The following is a 19,811-nucleotide window of genomic DNA, read 5'->3' as shown; positions in this document are numbered from 1 at the left end:
ATAGCCTAAATAAATTTAAAGCTGAGCTGGACAGGTATTTCGAACGAACGGAGGGGTGAAATGGAAGTGTTTTTTTTTTTTTTTTTTTTTGGCTGATGCTGCATAAGCTTGCTTTCTTGCATGGTATGCCTCTAGTAATGCTAATACTAAAAAGAAAGAGAAGAATCTTCATCTTCTTTATACATGACAAAATTCATATGGTTTATTTTATTTAAATATTCATTTATATTTCATATAAATGAACTACTACGAGGTATCCTCTCACCACGGCTCCCTTTTTTTTTTTTTTTTATCCACAACCTTTTATCATATTGGAAACTCTGTTCTTTTATTATTTTCAGGTGGCGTTATATAATACATGCTGTGTACAATTCTAAGGTGTCTTTCGGAATAGTGTTTTTTTTTTTTTTAATTTTGTTTCTTTGTGTTACAATGAGTGTTGGATTAGCTTCCTGTTTAGTTAGAACCATGTCAAGTTTTGAGAGGTATAGAGAGTTCGTAAAGTGTAATCCTGTATTTGCCAGTGAACTAGAATTATCTCTCAGGTGGTTGTCTTACTTTACAGCAGGTATCTAACAGTTTATTTCAGACGAGCTTTTAACTCTCTATATCACGCCATTTACTTCAGTGGCTGGCGATTGGTCAAATCTTGGCCTCTAACATTTGACGGATCCTCGATTTTATTATAAGCGCTGAATGTACCAATCCATTCGTATTGATTTACCTATTTATTATGCCGAGCTCACCTCTTTCCAAATTTCATTTGTAAATGTATCAGTTAATTGAAAAAAAAAATATATATATATATATATAGCAGTTTGGTTTTCATGGTGAACCGTCAGCAGAGTTGTCATACATCCTATAACTTAGTTTGTAAAAAAATAACTAAAATAGAAATTAATTAAAGCAAAGAACGAGTTACAAAATTAAATCCTTAAACCACATTAAAGGAATTGTTGCAGACTGCAACAAATCATGCTGAAGAGGTAGCAACAATCCTTCGTTTCAACAAACTATTTTTAAATAAATTAAAAATACAGATAAGCAGGGCTAAACTCACCCAGGCAAATACAGAGGCACGATCACCTGCATAAACCCAGATGCCATGAAATATATGCTATAGGTGAATTTAGTTCTAGTATTAATAGTATAAAATTATGCAACAATAAAAAATAAACCTTATCTATGCAACACCTCTAACAGTTTCTGCAATGCTTAAATTTATCCAAACTACCCACTATCACAACCAGATGAGAGTTTTTGCCAGCAATAACATCCAGGGGCTCATGTCTGGTGAGTATGGGCTTGGCACACCCATGGTCCTGAGCTGGATACCATCATTCTTCTCTTTCTTGGTGATTCCAGTCTACCTCTCTCTCAGGGTAATTCAGAATTTTGTTTTTTTTAGCTGCTGCAGCATAAGCCTCAGGCTTCCTTGCACCATGTGGCTAATAATAATAATAACTGCTAGTTAAAAGCCAATTTCCACATTATTTAGTCAGCGTCCTTCCTCAATTTAAATTTGCCCCCTTTAGTTTACTTAATCCAGTTAATCTGTAGAATATGATCCTTTCTGATTGGGCATTGCAAAGGCTTGGCATGATGCAGTGATGGATGATGTCAGCTCCTTTCAACTGTTGCTTTCATAGGTTCCTTGAGTGAATCCCCTTCTCCGGGTTGCTAGATTTTTATCGGAAACTAATTTTCCAATTTAATCCAGTGGAAGGAGAGAAATTAGCATTAGTATTAGTAGAGGCATCCGATTTAAGAAAGCAAGCTTATGCAGCATCAGCCAAAAAAAATAAAGTAAAATAAATAAATAAAAAATAACCACTTCCACTTCACCCCTCTCTTCGTTCGAAATACCTGTCCAGCTGAGCCTTAAACTTATTTAGGCTATCAACTTCCACGACAAGGGATGGAAGTCTGTTCCACCCACCAACCACCCGCTGGCTAAAGTCAAATTTCTGCACATCTATCCCACATCTGTCTTTCCTCAATTTGAATTTATGCCCTCTCAGGTGATTATTCTGAGCAAGAGGAAGAATCCCATCAGCACTGAGCATGCTCAACCCATTCAAGGCTTTGTACACCTGTATCAGATTACCTCGCGGGTGCCTAGTCTCCAAGTGCCTCCGTAGCCAGGTGGGCAGGAGCAGCAGTGCGCAGCACATGCTTCTTGATTAGACCGGGGTTCGAGCCCGTGAGCCACCAAATACGGAGGATGCGGAAAGGTCAGGGAATGACCACCGCATATCCCCGGAGCAATATGGCCTCAGTTGCTAATGCTCCTGAACAAGAACAACAGCCTAGTCTCCAGACACTGTAATTCGCAAAACTTAAACCTTTCTTCGTAAGAGCACCCCTTTGTTCCATTCACTAATCTTGTTGCCCTTCTCTGTTCTCGTTCCAGCAGCTCTACATCCTTCTTGAAATGAGGCCTACAGGCCTGTATACAGTACTCTAGGTGTGGCCTGACCATTGCCTTATACAAGGGAATAATCACCTCCTTATCCCTGCTAGAAAAATTCCTATATATCATTGACAATACACCATGAGCTATTCTTGCAGCCCGTCTGCACTGCTCAGAGAATTTCATATCTGCCTGCACAACCACCCCCAGGTACCTTTCATTCTCTACCACTGTCAGTGTAGTACCACAGAGTTGATACGTTGCTCTGGGGTTGCTGTTTCCCATATGTAGTACTTTACATTTGTCAATGTTAAACTTCATTTGCCACCTCTCAGCCCATCTGCTCAACCTTTCCAGATCCTGTTGCAGCAGCATAGTGTCAGTAGTGTCCTTGACAACCCTGCCAACCTTCGTATCGTCTGCAAACTTGGACTTTAAGCTTGATATACCATCATCAATATCATTTATAAATACAGAAAACAATAATGGACCCAACACTGAACCCTGAGGGACTCCACTAATAACATTAGTCCACGATGAGCAGTGTCCATTGATTACCATTCTCTGTCTTCTCCCCCTCAACCACCCCTTTATCCATAGCAGCAATTTGCCTGCAATGCCACACTGCTCCAATTTGTGCAGCAGTCTTCCATGTGCAACAGTATCAAAAGCCTTTCTAAGATCCAAGTATATAATATCAAAGTTATTCCCTACATCCAGTTCTTTTGTGACTGCATCATAGTATCCAATCAAATTGGTCAGGCAAGACTTCCCCTTAACCAAACCATGCTGTGTCTGAGCTATAATTGAAGTCTTGTCTAGATGATCCTGCAGTGCTTCTTTAACCAGTGCCTCCATTAATTTTCTGGGAACAGAAGTTAAACTCACAGGGCTATAATTACTTGTGTCAGCCTTTGATCCTCCTTTGTGAATTGGGGTCACATTTGCACATCTCCAGTCCATGGGTACCTCCCCTGAGTCCAAGGAAGCTCTCATAATTATGGCTAAGGGTTTGCTTACTTCATTTGCTGCCTCCTTTAATATAACTGGATAGATCCCATCCACCCCAGGTGCCTTTCTTGTGTTTATCTTCAACAATTCTTCTCCACTTTACTCTCAGTTATAGATTCTCTAGCTTACTGCCAGAGTTGAATACACCTCTGGCATTCCGCTCGCTGAATAACTCCTCACGTGTGATTGTCGATGCAAAATATTCATTTAGTTTGTTAGCTACCTGAGCAGGATCATCAACAGTTGACCCATCGATATCAAGTGGACCAATCTGATTCATCCCCTTCTTTCTAGAGTTTACATAAGTAAAGAACTCTTTGCTGTTTTTCTTCGCATCCCTTGCCAAGGATTTCTCGCAATCTTCCTTCGCCTGCCTAACCTCCTTTGTAACTTGGTTATAGATCAACTTGTATCTACCATAGGCTTCTGTGTCACGTGTTAATTTATATGTATCCCATGCATTTTTCTTCTCTGCCATATGCCTCATTTGTTCATCTGACATCCATTTAGGCCTAAACCTTGAACAATATTTCTTAGTTGGTATGTAAAGCCTAGTAGCTTCCAAGATAAGTTCTTTGAATGCTTCCCATTTTGAATTTGCTGTTGGTAACATCATCAGTTGATCCCACTGTATAGAATTAAATACTGTCTCAGTCCATCGTAGTTGCCTTTACGAAAGCAAAACCCCTTCCCTTTACCCCTAATGGTAGTTACCTCTTTGAGTAAATCCCACTTCAGAACACTGTGATCACTGCCACCTAGTGGTTCTTTTATCTGCAGATTCTTAATGCATGAAGAATCACTACTGATAATCAACTCAAGACTATTACTCCCTCTAGTTGCCTCCCTACCATGGTGATGTAGAAAACAATCATCCAATAAATCCACAAAAGCCTTGCTAGTGTGTGAGTGACCAGCCCCCAAATTCCAGTCAATATGTGGGAAATTAAAATCCCCCATTATAAAACTCTGATTTACTGGCCAACTCTATTTCTCTGTACAATTTCTTATTATACGCATCAGAGTCATTGCACACCTATAGCACACTCCTACTCTCAATTTTGATCTCCCAATGCTTATGTCACACCAAACTGACTCGACACTGCACTGTCCAGCGATGTCACTGCCTTCACTTCCTTGGATTTTATGTGTTTCTTAACTAATAGCATAACCCCTCCTCTCTTCCTATCCTGTCTATCCTTTCTGTAGACATTGTACTCCCCAAATTCCAGTTCTGCATTCCATATATCTGTGTGACACCACGTCTCTGAAATCCCAACAATATCTGCCTTTGATGTTTTGAGCAATACCTCAAATTCATCAAATTTATTTACAAAACTCCTAGCATTGGTGTACATGCAAGTATATATGCAACTGCTCTTCCTCTTAGCCATCCTAACACAACCCATGTGTTTACTTGTACCCCCATGATTCCCAGCAGTCTTTGAAATATCCTGCATCTTATTTTCCAGCCTGCTGTTCATTCCAATAGAAGCAGTGCAAGAATCACTTTCTCCTCTGCCAGTGGCTACTGTTAATCTATTAGTCCTTGTATCCCCCCACTCTAGCAGTTTTCCCACCCACCTAACACTGCCTCGATAGCATCAGCAAACATTCTTGCACCCTTTCTATTTAAGTGTATCCCATCCCTGTAGAAGCTGTCTCTCCTGTTAACAAGTACAGACCAGGCTGAAAAAAATTCTACCCCTTGAGCCCTGCACAATCTTTCCAGGGCCGAATTGATCGACAGGGCTCTAATCATATACTCCCTCCTATCGTGTCTGGGCAGAATTGCAGACACTTTCAAATTCAACCCTAATTCACGGCTTTTTTTCCTCAGTAACCTGTACTTGTTAAGTAATTCCGCTGGTCTCCTACTCTTAATATCATTAGTGCCAATGTGTACAACTATATCACCTCTTGTGCCCTTAAAAGATGATAGCCGCTCTAGAACGTAATCAACCTTTGCCCCTGTCAGACATACCCTGGTCCTGTTCCACCTATCCTTTTTACAAAGCATGTTTCCTGTTTTCCTGACAATAGTCACCAACAACTACTAGTTCCTTTGCAAAAGGCACTAGTAGTTGTTTTTGTTGCAGTAGTAAATGCAAAAGAACAGTAAATTTTGCACAAGAGACCTTATAATCAGGGTGAAGAAAATGATGGGTAGATGGGGCTAGGCTTGTCCATCATCGTTTTGCAGAAAGATCTACAGGAAGGGGGGTGATCATGTTTTAAGAATAACCATTAATCCATTTAAAGTCTTAAACTTCAGTCAGACCTCATATTACAGCAGGGATCAAAGGGTGAAGTGAGTAATGTGTGGAAAAGAAGTCAAGCTTAAAGACCTTTTTGCTTGAATTCTGTTCCAGGGAAAATAATAGATTCACTGGTTAAAGAAGTACTGCAGGACCACAGGAATGCAGTCATAGCATGGATTTGTTAAGGAGGTCAGCCTTGTCTGACTAATCTGTTTAGATACTGTAACACATTAATGGAGGAACTGGATGCAAAAAATAATCTTGACAGTGTGAATACTTTGATTTCAGAAATGCTTTTGATGCTGTTCTACATAACACTCCTGTACAAAACAGAGCAGTGTTGGGATTAGGGGCAAATTTCTTTGGTAAAAAGGATGGTTGAGCTCAAACGGCACAATACTCTTCTTGGACTAATGTTATTAATGGATGCCTCTATGGTTCAGGGCTGGCCCATTGTCGTTTTCATTGTTTATAAGTGATATTGATGAAAACATATTGGGTTTAATGGCTGAGATTGCACATGATACAAAGGTTGGCAGCATAGTTAATCACAGTAATCAGGGTTTGCTATTACAAAAAGATCTAGAAAAATTAGGCATATGAACTTGAGAGTGGCAATTGAAATTTTTTTTTTTTTTTTTTATGAAAAACCCCAAACACGAAAGGTATCAAAACCTATAGTACTTAGTACCGTGCATGGGTTGAAGGAGAAGTAAGGGAGGAGAGGGATGCCGGAAACTTTGCTCTAGAGACTAAACATGGGTTTCACCACTTCAAGCCTCCAATAAGCAAAGTGGTGGTATTTCACCGGTTGATGAAAGTCATCTACCACCTATTTAACAAAGATTGACAAATGCAACTTTCCCATCTCTTCCATCATGCAATATGACTGATGACTTTTGAGGTTATGATGAACATCATAGTGAATCCAATCTTCCTTACATTTCGAGGGTATAGCTCTAAAATGGTGTTCGCAGGCCGGCCGTTGGTTAGTACACCGGACCGAACCTATTGGTAACTCTTTAGGAGGCTTCTGGATCATGCTACCTCTACTCTGCCAGATGGTGGCTGGAGTGAGTCCGAGTAGTGTGTATGCAGGAGCATTGTCAAGGATCTGGGTATATTCTTACCATGTGTACGCAATATCCAAAAATTTCATTACTTCATACAGCATGTCCCCCCCTCCTGCCCCCAACTTTTTTATACTATTGAATACACCATGAATTGTCAAACAAATAGAGTAAGCTTATCTGCAAAAATATCTAAACACCCCAAACACTTCCTAGTTAATTTCACAAATCTCATCATAATCAGCCATTTTCAATCCACTGCAGGATGAAGGCCTCTCCAGCAACTTTCCAGTTCCTTCTGTTTTGAGCACTGGCCATCCATTTACTACTCAAAGACTCATGAATTTCATCTATCCATCTCCGCCTTTGTCTTCCAGGTTTTCTTCTAGCTCCTCTTGGGTACCATTCTGTTATTTTCTTAGTCCATCTGTCATCATGTCTTCGAGCTATGTGTCCTGCCCAAGACCATTTTAGTTCTTTAGTTTTGATAAGAATGTCCTTTACTTGAGTTTGCTGCCTAATCCATGTGTTTCTCTTCTTACCTAACAGTCTGATCGCCAATATGATTCATTCCATTCTTCGCTGTGTAGTTCTCAGCTTCTCTTCCATTCTTTTGGTGAGTGCCCAAGTTTCACTTCCATAAGTCATGGTGGGGAGTATACATTGGTTCATTATTTTACGTTTCAGACAAACTGGGATATTGCTCTTCAGTATGTGACTATATTTCCTGAATGCTATCCATCCAAAATTTATTCTTCTCTTGACTTCCAGCCATTTATCATTATTACAGCTAATAACTTGTCCCAGATAAGTATATGACTTCACCTTTTCAATTACTGCTCCTTCAATCATTATTTCCCTTTCTGTGGCATACTTGTTCATCATTACTTTTGTTTTAGCCATATTCATCTTTAGTCCAAAATCCTTACTAACTGTGCATAACTGATTAAGATTTTCCTCTAATTCTTTGGGATCGTGGCTTATGACCACAATGTCATTTGCAAATCGTAAATGGTTTAGATACTCTCCATTCACATTGACTCCTTTCTGCGACCAGTCTAATCTTCTGAAAGCTTCCTCAAGGGCAGCAGTAAACAGCTTCAGAGATATTCTCCTCGTCGAACTGCTTTCTGAATTTTAAATTTCCTACTGTCTTTGTCTAGTCTAATAAAGGAGGTAGCACTCTCATATATTTTCTTCAAAATTATAATATATGGGGTATCAATGCCTTGTCTTTCCAGTGCCCGAAACATTGCCTTATGCTGTATGGAGTCAAATGCCTTTTCATAATCCACAAATGCCAGGCATAATGGTGTTTTTTATTCATTTGCTTTCTCCATTAGCTGTGATATTACGTGAAGGTGATCCATAGTTGAGAATCCTGTCCTAAAGCCAGCTTGCTCTTTCAGTTAATTCTCATCAAGTATTCTAATCTGTTAGTAATGATCCTTGTGAACAACTTGTAGATGTGGGATAACAATCTAATTGATCTATAATTTCAATTTCTGATTTATCTCCTTTCTTATGCAGCAAAACTATGATTGCATTATTCCACAGCTTAGGCGTCACACCTTTTCTAATGCACTTTGTGAAGAGCCTTGCCAATTTTTGTGTTATGTCTCTTCCTCCCAATTTTACCTCATCAGGAAGAATATCGGGTATGTCGTATGTGTTGCTACTTTGCAATCCATCTTCCCCACTGCTGGCATCATTCCCCTGCTCCTTATATAATTCTCTATAGTAGTCTTCTGCTATTTGAATTATGGCTTCTCTGCTGTTTATAAGTATACCATCGCTATTCTTCAGTTTCAGTATCATTTGTCTTTCTGTATTACTGCTCATGGCTGCTGATTTAAATCCTTTGTTTTCCCTTAATGCTTGTTCTACTTTTCTTGTGTTAAATCTTATGTCCTCTCTGAGGCTCTTTCTCATGGCTTTGCATAACTCAGTATACTGAATTTTCTCCCTGTCAGTGTTTTTCTTGCTTTTAATTTGTCGTCTTCGGTTCATCATGACAAGTGTTAATTGACTAATTTTTTCTTCTTTGGATTTCTTTTTCCCTATAGGTTTCTTGGGCTTTATCAGTTTCAAAAAGTTGTAATATTCCTCGTCAATATCTTGGTCCTGAGCAGTCTGCAGAAGCTCAAACTTGTTAAGTTCGAGTACATACTGCTTTTTCTCCTCTTCTGTTATCTCAGAGACCTTTGTATTATTTACTCGAGTCAGTTTTTTTCCTTTCCTTTCCTACATCTATATCAAGTGTACATCTTACCATTCTGTGATCACTTCCAACATTTACCTTATTCAGGACGGTAACATCATTCACAATATATCTTCTGTTACTGAGGATGTCTCCTTGATGATATTGTGTCTCCTTGTCGAACTCCTTTCTCAATTTTAAATTTCCTACTGTCTTTGTCTAGTCTAATAAAGGAGGTAGAACTCTCATATATTTTCTTCAAAATCATAATATGTGGGGTATCTATGCCTTGTCTTTCCAGTGTCCGAAACATTGCCTTATGCTGTATGGAGTCAAATGCCTTTTCATAATCCACAAATGCCAGGCATAATGATGTTTTATATTCATTTGCTTTCTCCATTAGCTGTGATATTACGTGAAGGTGATCCATAGTTGAGAATCCTGTCCTAAAGCCAGCTTGCTCCTTCGATTGATTCTCATCAAGTATTCTTTCTAATCTGTTAGTAATGAACCTTGTGAACAACTTGTAGATGTGGGAAAACAAGCTGATTGGTCTATAATTTCCAATTTCTGATTTATCTCCTTTCTTATGCAGCAAAACTATGATTGCATTATTCCACTGCTTAGGCGTCACACCTTTTCTAATGCACTTTGTGAAGAGCCTTGCCAGTTTTTGTGTTATGTCTCTTCCTCCCAATTTTAACAACTCTACAGTAACTTCATCTTCCCCCGGGCTTTCCGATTCTTCATTTTTTTCAATGCATGTTCTACCTCATCAGGAAGAATATCGGGTATGTCGTATGTGTTGCTACTTTGCAATCCATCTTCCCCACTGCTGGTATCATTCCCTCGCTCCTTGTATAATTCTCTATAGTAGTCTTCTGCTATTTGGATTATGCCTTCTCTGCTATTTATAAGTATACCATCGCTATTCTTCAGTTTCAGTATCATTTGTCTTTCTGTATTACTGCTCATGGCTGCTGATTTAAATCCTTTTTTTTCCCTTAATGCTTGTTCTACTTTTCTTGTGTTAAATCTTCTTATGTCCTCTCTGAGTCTCTTTCTAATGGCTTTGCATAACTCGGTATACTCAGTTTTCTCCCTGTCATGTTTTTCTTGCTCTTCATTTGTTGTCTTCGGTTCATCATGACAAGTGTTTCTTGGCTAATTTTTTCTTCTTTGGATTTTTGTTTCCCATAGGTTTCTTGGGCTTTATCACTTTCAGAAAATTGTAATATTCCTCGCCAATATCTTGGTCCTGAGCAGTCTGCAGAAGCTCAAACTTGTTCTTAAGTTCCAGTACATACTGCTTTTTCTCCTCCTCTGTTATTTCAAAGACCTTTGTATTATTTACTTGAGTCAGTTTTTTCCTTTCCTTTCCTACATCTATATCAAGTGTACATCTTACCATTCTGTGATCACTTCCAACATTTACCTTATTCAGGACGGTAACATCATTCACAATATATCTTCTGTTACTGAGGATGAAGTCGATTTCATTAGTAGTTAATTCATTTGGACTCTTCCATGTCCACTTTTTGTTCATCCTTTTCTTGAAAAAAGTGTTCATTACTGACAGTCCTTGAGATTCTGCAAATTCCACAAGTCTTTCACCTCTTTCATTTCTTTCACCAATTCCAAAATTTCCTATAGTTCCCCTTTCTGCACTGTTTTGTCTTTTTCCGACCTTAGCATTGAAGTCTCCCATAATAATAGTATAGTGGGTTTTCTGCTCATCTAGAAGACTCAATTTCCGTGTACATTTCTTCAACCTCTTCATCATCATGGCTCGATGTTGGTGCATAAATCATTATAATCTTTAGCTTGTACCTCTTAGAAATCTTCAGTATTAGTCTTGACACCCGTGGTGATGTACTTTTGAATTCCAAAATGTTTTTAAAATCTTTATGGACCAGAAACCCAACTCCACCTTCACTCCTTTCACTGTTTCCATTGGTGTACAGCAGATTTCCACTTGATAAACGTATAAGTGATTCATTTCTTCTTGTTTCAGCCAAACCAATGATATTCCAATTCACATTTTCTGATTCCTTTTCCAGCTCTAATATCCTGTCTTCACCGATGAGTGATCTTACGTTATAACAGGCCAAGTTCAATTTCCGTGTATGGCAGCCTGGTCGTACCCAGAGATTCTTAGTACCCTCTGCTTCCATTCTGATCCTCTCGCTGCCGTAAGAGGGAGAGTGAAAGCTGCTGGGGACTGAAAGCCATTTGTTTCGTCGTGCTGTCATATGCTGGAGGGTTTGGTCATTTCCTCTTCATGCTGACCAGGCGTCTTGAAGAGAACCACTCTGCACGTTCATTGCCACCTAAGTGACGTAACAGGGCTTACCATCGAGGTGTGCATTAGTGGATTTTAGGAAGGCAGGCCAACCGGACTTTTCCTAAATCTTCTGTAATAGAGAGACATTGGATCCATTATTTGTTTTAGGCTGAGTGTCTGATAACACACAGGATACCTGTTCCACTCTAAGCCCTTTAATTCACAAATAATTCACAAATATACGTGGTCTCAATTCTAATCTCAACAATGCTCATTTCCACTTGCAGTCTGCCAAACCCCATATACTTTTTCTGACAGAATCTCAGTTATTGGTTGATTCAAATACTGCTCATCTCAGTTGCCCAAATTATTTGCTGTATGATTCCTTTCGCCTCAAAGGTGGTACTTGTGCATATGTCCGTTCCGTTATTCCCTGTCAGAGAATTGGTTATTTGTAATCTCTTCTCTTGTTTAAAATCTCTCTACCTCATTGTGTCAAATTCATCTGCTGTCTCTACTGTTCTCCCAACTCCACTAATCGCTTGGAGCTCTTTGACTTCCTCTGTTTGCAATTTGACTTTCTCCCATCCAACTTTCCTAACAGTGAGAGATTTCCTTGGTGATTTTAACGTTCTCAACTCCAGCTGGCTTCTGTTTTCTAGTCACACCGACCCAGCTGATTGAAATGCTGAGGCTTTTGCAATTTCTAATGACCTTGCACAGATTGTACATTTACCTACAAGAATGCCAGACAATCCTAACCATACAGCCAACACACTTGGTCTTTTTCTCACAAACAACCCTTCTAAGTACACGGTCGAAGAGAGTTGTCCTTTAGGTACCGCAGATTACAACTTGGTGATTGTCTCTTCTCCAATGGAGCCTTTATCCCATGGCTATTCCCAACTTCGTATTGTTTGGCATTACCAGAATGCAAAATAGGATGACCTGCGAGATTTCTGTTTTTCTTTTCCTTGTTTGCTGAGATCGTGTCAGTGAAATTATTCTTGCAGGAATGGAATCCTTTATCCCACACTCGTCTTTAAAATCTCGTCCTTTATCTAAACCTTAGTTTTCCAATAAATGTGCTAAGGCTGTTCAAGAGAAGAATGTTACATATCGTAATTGGCTTGTTTCTAATTCTTCAGTTTCATTTTCTGCCTGCAACAATTGTAAAGCAGTCATTAATAGTCCAAACTAGATTTTGAACAGGTTAAGAGTAGAAAACTTGCTTCTTACCCTAATGGTAGCCAAGCATTCTGGTCTTTTGCTTAAGCTATTGGCTGCAACTTTTGCCCATCTCTGCTCACACCTGTGTCAAAACCAGATGGTTCTGTTGTCACTTCAGCCAAGGGTAAAGCTGAACTGCTGGTGTCCCATTTTTCTTCCAACTCATATATTAATGATCTTGGTAAAACACCTCACATCATTCCCAACACGCTCCATTCAATGCCTCCTGTGGTCTTCCATCAAAAGGATGTCAGAAGGATTTTTACGAATCTTGATGCTAAGAAAACTCCAGGTCCTGACAGTATTTCTCCACTTGTTCTCAAAACCTGTGCTCCTGAACTTACTCCTGTTCTTTGCCACCTTTTTTCACTTTCTTATTCCAAAGGTGTTTTTCCTTCTGCTTGGAAATTTGCTCATATCCAGCCAGTTCCTAAAAAGGGTGACAAGTCCCTCCCATCCAATTATTGTCCCATTGCAATTACTTCTACTCTTTCTAAAGTAATAGAGAAATTAATTAACTGCCAACTCTTAAATTACCTAGAAATCTTCCATCTGATCAACGATCGCCAATATGGATTCCATCAGTGTCGATTCACTGGTGATATTCTGGCTTATGTTACCCATTTATGGACAAATTCAATGGAAAAGTTTGTTGAAACATAAGAAGTTGCTCTTGACATCTCAAAGGCTTGCGATCAAGCTTCGATCGTATGGTTTGCCAACTGTTTTTTGTAATTGGTTATCTAGTTTTCTCTCTGATCACTCATTGAGGGTGATTGTAGATGGCTCTGCCTTCTAATGCTGGTGTCCCCCAAGGTTCAGTTCTTTCCCCCACTCATTTCCTCTTGTATATTATTGACCTTCTTCCATTGACTGGAAATCCTATCCATAGTTTTGCTGATGATAGCACATTGCATTCCCCTTTACATTTCGAAAAATCTTGCCCTGTTCAATCAGCTTCAACTTCTTGAATATCCCCTACCAATTCCTTAACTGCTGATCTCCAGGTAATTCACCAGTGTAGCAAAGATAACTTAGTTGATTTGAATCCTTCTAAAACTCAGTCTTGTCTTGCAAAAAGGATTCTTCTGCTCCTATACTTATCTTTGGTGACACTCTGATTTCTAGGCAAAATGATATATCTATTTTGGGTATTACTCTGACTTCTAATCTCTCTTGGCACAAGCACATTACAAATATTGCTTCCTCTGCATCTAAAAAACTTGGTTTTCTCTTTCGCTGTCGGCGTTACTTTTCTTCCAAACAGCTCTTCACTCTGTAGAAATCGCAAATCTGCCCTACTGTGGAATATTGTTCTCACATCTAGTGCAGTGCCCCCAAAACTTCTTTCAGGCTTCTAGATTCCATTCTCTCTAACAGAATCTTTGAACTCGCTGTCTCATAGACTTTCTGATTCTGTTGCATGCCTTTTCTACAAATACTTCCATGGGCACTGTTCTTCTGAATTGGCTTCTATAATTCCCGCTCTCTCTTTCAAAACAGTCCAAACACATGCCGCCACCAGCCAACATCCATTTACTGTCCAACTTCAAACTCACAGAACCAACTTTTCATCTTCCTCTTTTATTTATTCAACTGCCGTTTTCTGGAACAACCTTCCTTAATAAGTATTTCTTGAAAATTACAGTCTACAGAAGTTCAAGTCTAATATCAACAAATATCTCGTTTCGTCTTCTTAACCTCCAACCCAATCATGGTACTAAGTACTGTAGGTTCTAATACCTCTCGTGTTTGGAGTTTTCATAAAAAAATAAAAATAAAAAAAAAAAGTTTGAATAAGCATTTAATAGATAATTCGAAAATTGTAGATCTCTGAAAGTACCATTTATAACTGACACAGTATATTAGTGTAGCTTAATTTAATTTGTTATGATACTCACCTTTTTATAATCTGCATTCATGTTGGAATAAATTGGATGATAATTTTAAATTTAAGTTAGCATTAGCATTAGTAGAGGCATTTGATGCAAGAAAGCAAGCTTATGCAGCATCAGCCAAAAAAAAAAAAAAAAAAACCCACTTCCACTTCACCCCTCTGTTCGTTCAAAATACCTGTCCAGCTGAGCCTTAAACTTATTTAGGCTATCAACCTCCACCACAAGGGATGGCAGTCTGTTCCACCAACCAACCACCCGCTGGCTAAAGGCAAATTTCCGCACGGCTATCTTACATCTGTCTTTCCTCAATTTGAATTTATGCCCTCTCAGGTGATTTTTCTGAGCTAGAGGAAGAATCCCATCAGCATTGAGCATGCTTAAACCATTCAAGGCTTTATACACCTCTATCAGATCACCTCGCTGGTGCCTAGTCTCCAGACACTGTAATTTGCAAAACATAAGCCTTTCTTCGTAAGAGCACCCCTTTGTTCCATTCACTAATCTTGTTGCCCTTCTCTGTACTCGTTCCAGCAGCTCTACATCCTTCTTGAAATGAGGCCTCCAGACCTGTATACAGTACTCTAGGTGTGGCCTACCATTGCCTTATACAATGGAATAATCACCTCCTTATCCCTGCTGGAAAAATTCCTGTATATCATTGACAATACTCCATGAGCTACTCTTGCAGCCCGTCTGCACTGCTCAGAGAACTTCATATCTGCCTCCACAATCACCCCCAAGTCCCTTTCATTCTCTACCACTGTCAGTGTAGTACCACAGAGTTGATACGTTGCTCTGGGGTTGCTGTTTCCCATGTGTAGTACTTTACATTTGTCAATGTTAAACTTCATTTGCCACCTCTCAGTCCATCTGCTCAACCTTTCCAGATCCTGTTGCAGCAGCATAGTGTCAGTAGTGTCCTTGACAACCCTGCCAACCTTTGTATCATCTGCAAACTTGGACATTAAGCTTGATATACCATCATCAATATCATTTATAAATACAGAAAACAATAATGGACCCAACACTGAACCCTGAGGGACTCCACTAATAACATTAGTCCACGATGAGCAGTGTCCATTGATTACCACTCTCTGTCTTCTCCCACTCAACCACCCCTTTATCCATAGCAGCAATTTGCCTCCAATGTCACACTGCTCCAATTTGTGTAGCAGTCTTCCATGTGCAACAGTATCAAAAGCCTTTCTAAGATCCAAGTATATAATATCAAAGTTATTCCCTGCATCCAGTTCTTTTGTGACTGCATCATAGTATCCAATGAAGTTGGTCAGGCAAGACTTCCCCTTAACAAAACCATGCTGTGTCTGAGCTATAACTGAAGTCTTGTCTAAATGATCCTGCAGTGCTTCTTTAACCAGTGCCTCCATTAATTTTCCTGGAACAGAAGTTAAGCTCACAGGTCTATAATTACTTGTGTCAGCCTTTGATCCTCCTTTGTGAATTGGGGTCACATTTGCACATTTCCAGTCTATGGGTACCTCCCCTGAGTCCAAGGAAGCTCTCATAATTATGGCTAAGGGTTTGCTTACTTCCTTTGCTGCCTCCTTTAATATAACTGGATAGATCCCATCCACCCCGGGTGCCTTTCTTGTGTTTATCTTCAACAGTTTCTCCTCCACTTTACTCCCAGTTATTTCAAGATTCTGTAGCTTACTGCTAGAGTTGAATACACCCCTGGCATTCCCCTTGCTGAATAACTCCTCATGTGTGAATGTCGATGCAAAATATTCATTTAGTTTGTTAGCTACCTGAGCAGGATCATCAACAGTTGACCCATCAATATCAAGTGGACCAATCCCCTTCCTTCTAGAGTTTACATAAGTAAAGAACTCTCTGCTGTTTTTCTTTGCATCCCTTGCCAAGGATTTCTCGTAATCTGCCTTCGCCTGCCTGACCTCCTTTGTAACTTGGTTGCATATCAACTTGTATCTATCATAGGCTTCTGTGTCATGTGTTAATTTGTAAGTATCCCATGCATTTTTCTTCTCTGCCATATGCCTCATTAGTTCATCTGACATCCATTTTGGCCTAAACCTTGAACATTATTTCTTAGTTGGTATGTAAAGCCTAGTAGCTTCCAAGATAAGTTCTTTGAATGCTTCCCATTTTGAATTTGCTGTTGGTAACATCATCAGTTGGTCCCACTGTATAGAATTTAAATACTGTCTCAGTCCATCGTAGTCGCCTTTACGGAAGCAATAACCCTTCCCTTTACCCCTAATGGTAGTTACCTCTTTCAGTAAATCCCACTTCAGCACACTGTGATCACTGCCATCTAGTGGTTCATTTATCTGCAGATTCTTAATGCATGAAGAATCACTGCTGATAATCAAATCAAGAGTATTACTCCCTCTAGTTGCCTCCTGAACATGCTGATGTAGAAAACAATCATCCAATAAATCCACAAAAGCCCTGCTAGTGTGTGAGTAACCAGCCCCCAAATTCCAGTCAATATCTGGGAAATTAAAATCTCCCATTATAAGACTCTCTGATTTACTGGCCCACTCTATTTCCCTGTACAGTTCCTTATTATACTCATCAGAGTCATTAGGCCTATAGCACACTCCTACTCTCAATTTTGATCTCCCAATGTTTATGTCACACCAAACTGACTCAACACTGCACTGTCCAGCGATGTCGACTGGCTTCACTTCCTTGGTTTTTATGTGTTTCTTAACAAATAGCATAACCCCTCCCCCCTTCCTATCCTGTCTATCCTTTCTGTAGACATTGTACTCCCCAAATTGCAGTTCTGCATCCTTATATCTGTGTGACACCACGTCTCTGAAATCCCAACAATATCTGCCTTTGATGTTTTGAGCAATACCTCAAATTCATCAAATTTATTTACTAAACTCCTAGCATTGGTGTACACGCAAGTATACCTGCACCTGTTTCTATTCTTAGCTACCCTAACACAACCCATGTGTTTATTTGTACCGCAATGGCTCCCAGCAGTCTCTGAAATACCATGCATCTTGTTTTTCAGGCTTCTGCTCATTCTAATAGAAGCAGTGCAAGAATCTCTTTCACCTCTGCCAGTGGCTACTGTCAATCTATTGGTCTTTGTCTCCCCCCAAGCTAGCAGTTTTCCGACCCACCTAACACTGCCTCGATAGCATCAGCAAATATTCTTGCACCCTTTCTATTTAAGTGTATCCCATCCCTGTAGAAGCAATCTCTCCTGTTAACAAGTACAGTCCAGGCTGAAAAAAATTCTACCCCTTGAGCCTTGCACAATCTTTCCAGGGCCGAATTGATCGACAAGGCTCTCATCATATACTCCCTCCTATCGTGTCTGGGCAGAATTGCAGACACTTTCAAATTCAACCCTAATTCTCGGCTTTTGTTCAACAGTGACCTGTACTTGTTAAGTAATTCTGCCGGTCTCCTACTCTTAATATTATTAGTGCCAACGTGTACAACTATATCACCTTTTGTGCCCTTAAAAGATGATATTCGCTCTACAACGTCATCAACCTTTGCCCCTGGCAGACATACCCTTGTCCTGTTCCACCTATCTTTTTTACAAAGCATGTTCCCCGTTTCCCTGACAATAGAGTCACCAACAACTACTAGTTCCTTCGGGACCAGCGCATTCTGCCTTGGGGGTTCTCTCTGTGTCACGCGATGCCCAAGTGCAAGCTCTGGCGTTGATGTGGCAGCTGAGAGCTTGATGGGCCCCTCAATTTAGTTTCTTCAAGGGCATCCACCCTGTCCTTCAAGCTCTCATATAGGCCCACAAGAACGCCGAGTTGTTGCCTGATATCGATACACTCCTTGCATCGCGCACACACAAAGACATCCCCCTTGGCAGTATCATTTCCCGTACCCGATTGCTCTGCATGAATGAGTTAGGATTTAAAAACAGAATTAAAATGTGCACAAGGAAGTAGAAGTGCACATTTTAATTTAAAAACAGAATTAAAATGTGCACAAGGACGTAGAAGTGCACGTCTTCGTCCTTGGTTGTCAATGTTGAAATTTGAAACGATTTAAGTTATATGGTTGGAAACAGAAGGCCAATAGCTATAACAAGTGACTTTCGTTTTACTCGTCTTCAATTGGCAACGGTAGAATGAGAGTAAACGCATGTATCACATCACCCCCTCAACACAAAAAAAGCAGTCCTTTATAATCAAATTTACAATGCTATAAAATACAGTTCCACACATTATGACTTTAATAATGAACTACAATATCTTACAAGTAAATTCATATCTAGGAAATATCCTATTCAATTAATCAAACAAACTATTATCACAGTCCAAAATAATATCAACAACCCACCCAAACGCATGGCCAATAATAATCCACCTATTATCCTCCCTTACCATAGTAATTTTGCCAACCAATTCCGCCGTTTATTCAAAAGTACTGATATCACAATTACATTCTCATCTTCTAGGTTCATTATTCAAATTCAAATTAGTGACATGAATAATATTATCTACTTAATAAAATGTCAAGATAACTGTAACGCTTGCTACATTGGTAGCACCACCACCACAAAATATGGTTCTACCAAAACATCAAACACACGTGCGTACTACCACTACAATAGCTTTAGGATGGGGCAGTCCAATACTGAATTAGCAACACATGTTCAATCCCACAACCACACCCCCTTAGTAGATTCAGCCATTCCTATTATCAAATTAAAATCCAGCTTTAAAATTTTTCAATATGAAGCCCTAGTTATAGAATGGTTTCGCCGCCATTCCACTCTTCAAGTATTAAATTCCAAACTACCCTATAACATAGCACCGGTCTGGAATCTCATGCACCTGAGACTCCCACGTGTATCCAGGAGCATCACGGGAACTTAGTCTTCTTAAATACACGCGTTTACTCTCATTCTACCATTGCCAACTGAAGACGTGTAAAATGAAAGCCACTTGTTATGCTATTGGCCTTCTGTTTCCAACCGTATAACTTAAATCGTTTCAAATTTCAACATTGACAACCAAGGATGAAGACGTGCACTTCTACTTCCTTGCGCACATTTTAATTCTGTTTTTAAATCCTAACTCATTCATGCTAACTTAAATTTAAAATTATCATCCAATTTATTCCAACATCAATGCAGATTATAAAAAGGTGAGTATCATAATAAATTAAATTAAGCTACGCTATTATATTGTGGCATTTAATAGGTATATGGCCACTTATGATTATTAATTTTTTTTTTCAACATTCAAAACTCCATTGTTATTTTTTAAAGTTATAACAGCAATAGTTCTATAACAGTTTTAACTGTTTTCAGAATTCGGCACACTTCTGTGAAATTTTTTACTGTGATCTGGGGGTGTTTGCCTGGGGCAAGGGTTGATGACGTAGAACAGATATCATCTTTTAGCAGTACAAAGGGTGATATTGTCGTATATGTTGGCACTAATGACCTTAAGATTAAGAGATCTGCA

General features: G+C 39.4%; 1 protein-coding gene across 2 annotated transcripts in view; it reads left to right on the top strand.

The window, feature by feature from the left end:
* The first annotated feature begins 422 nt into the window (after nucleotides 1-422).
* Nucleotides 423-19,811, top strand: part of Pex16 (peroxisomal biogenesis factor 16) — a 275,960-nt gene continuing 256,571 nt past the window's right edge. For both annotated transcript variants that reach the window (XM_090386047.1, XM_090386046.1), the window contains exon 1: nucleotides 423-568. In XM_090386047.1, coding sequence (XP_090242173.1) covers nucleotides 433-568 — 136 coding nt within the window. In that variant the 5' untranslated portion in view covers nucleotides 423-432. The remainder of the gene's footprint in view (nucleotides 569-19,811) is intronic.

This window comes from Mastigoproctus giganteus, chromosome 12 (assembly GCF_048544385.1).
Source record: "Mastigoproctus giganteus isolate SK-2022 chromosome 12, ASM4854438v1, whole genome shotgun sequence".
NCBI lineage: Eukaryota > Metazoa > Arthropoda > Arachnida > Uropygi > Thelyphonidae > Mastigoproctus > Mastigoproctus giganteus.
This window is presented reverse-complemented; position numbering and strand designations above follow the sequence as displayed.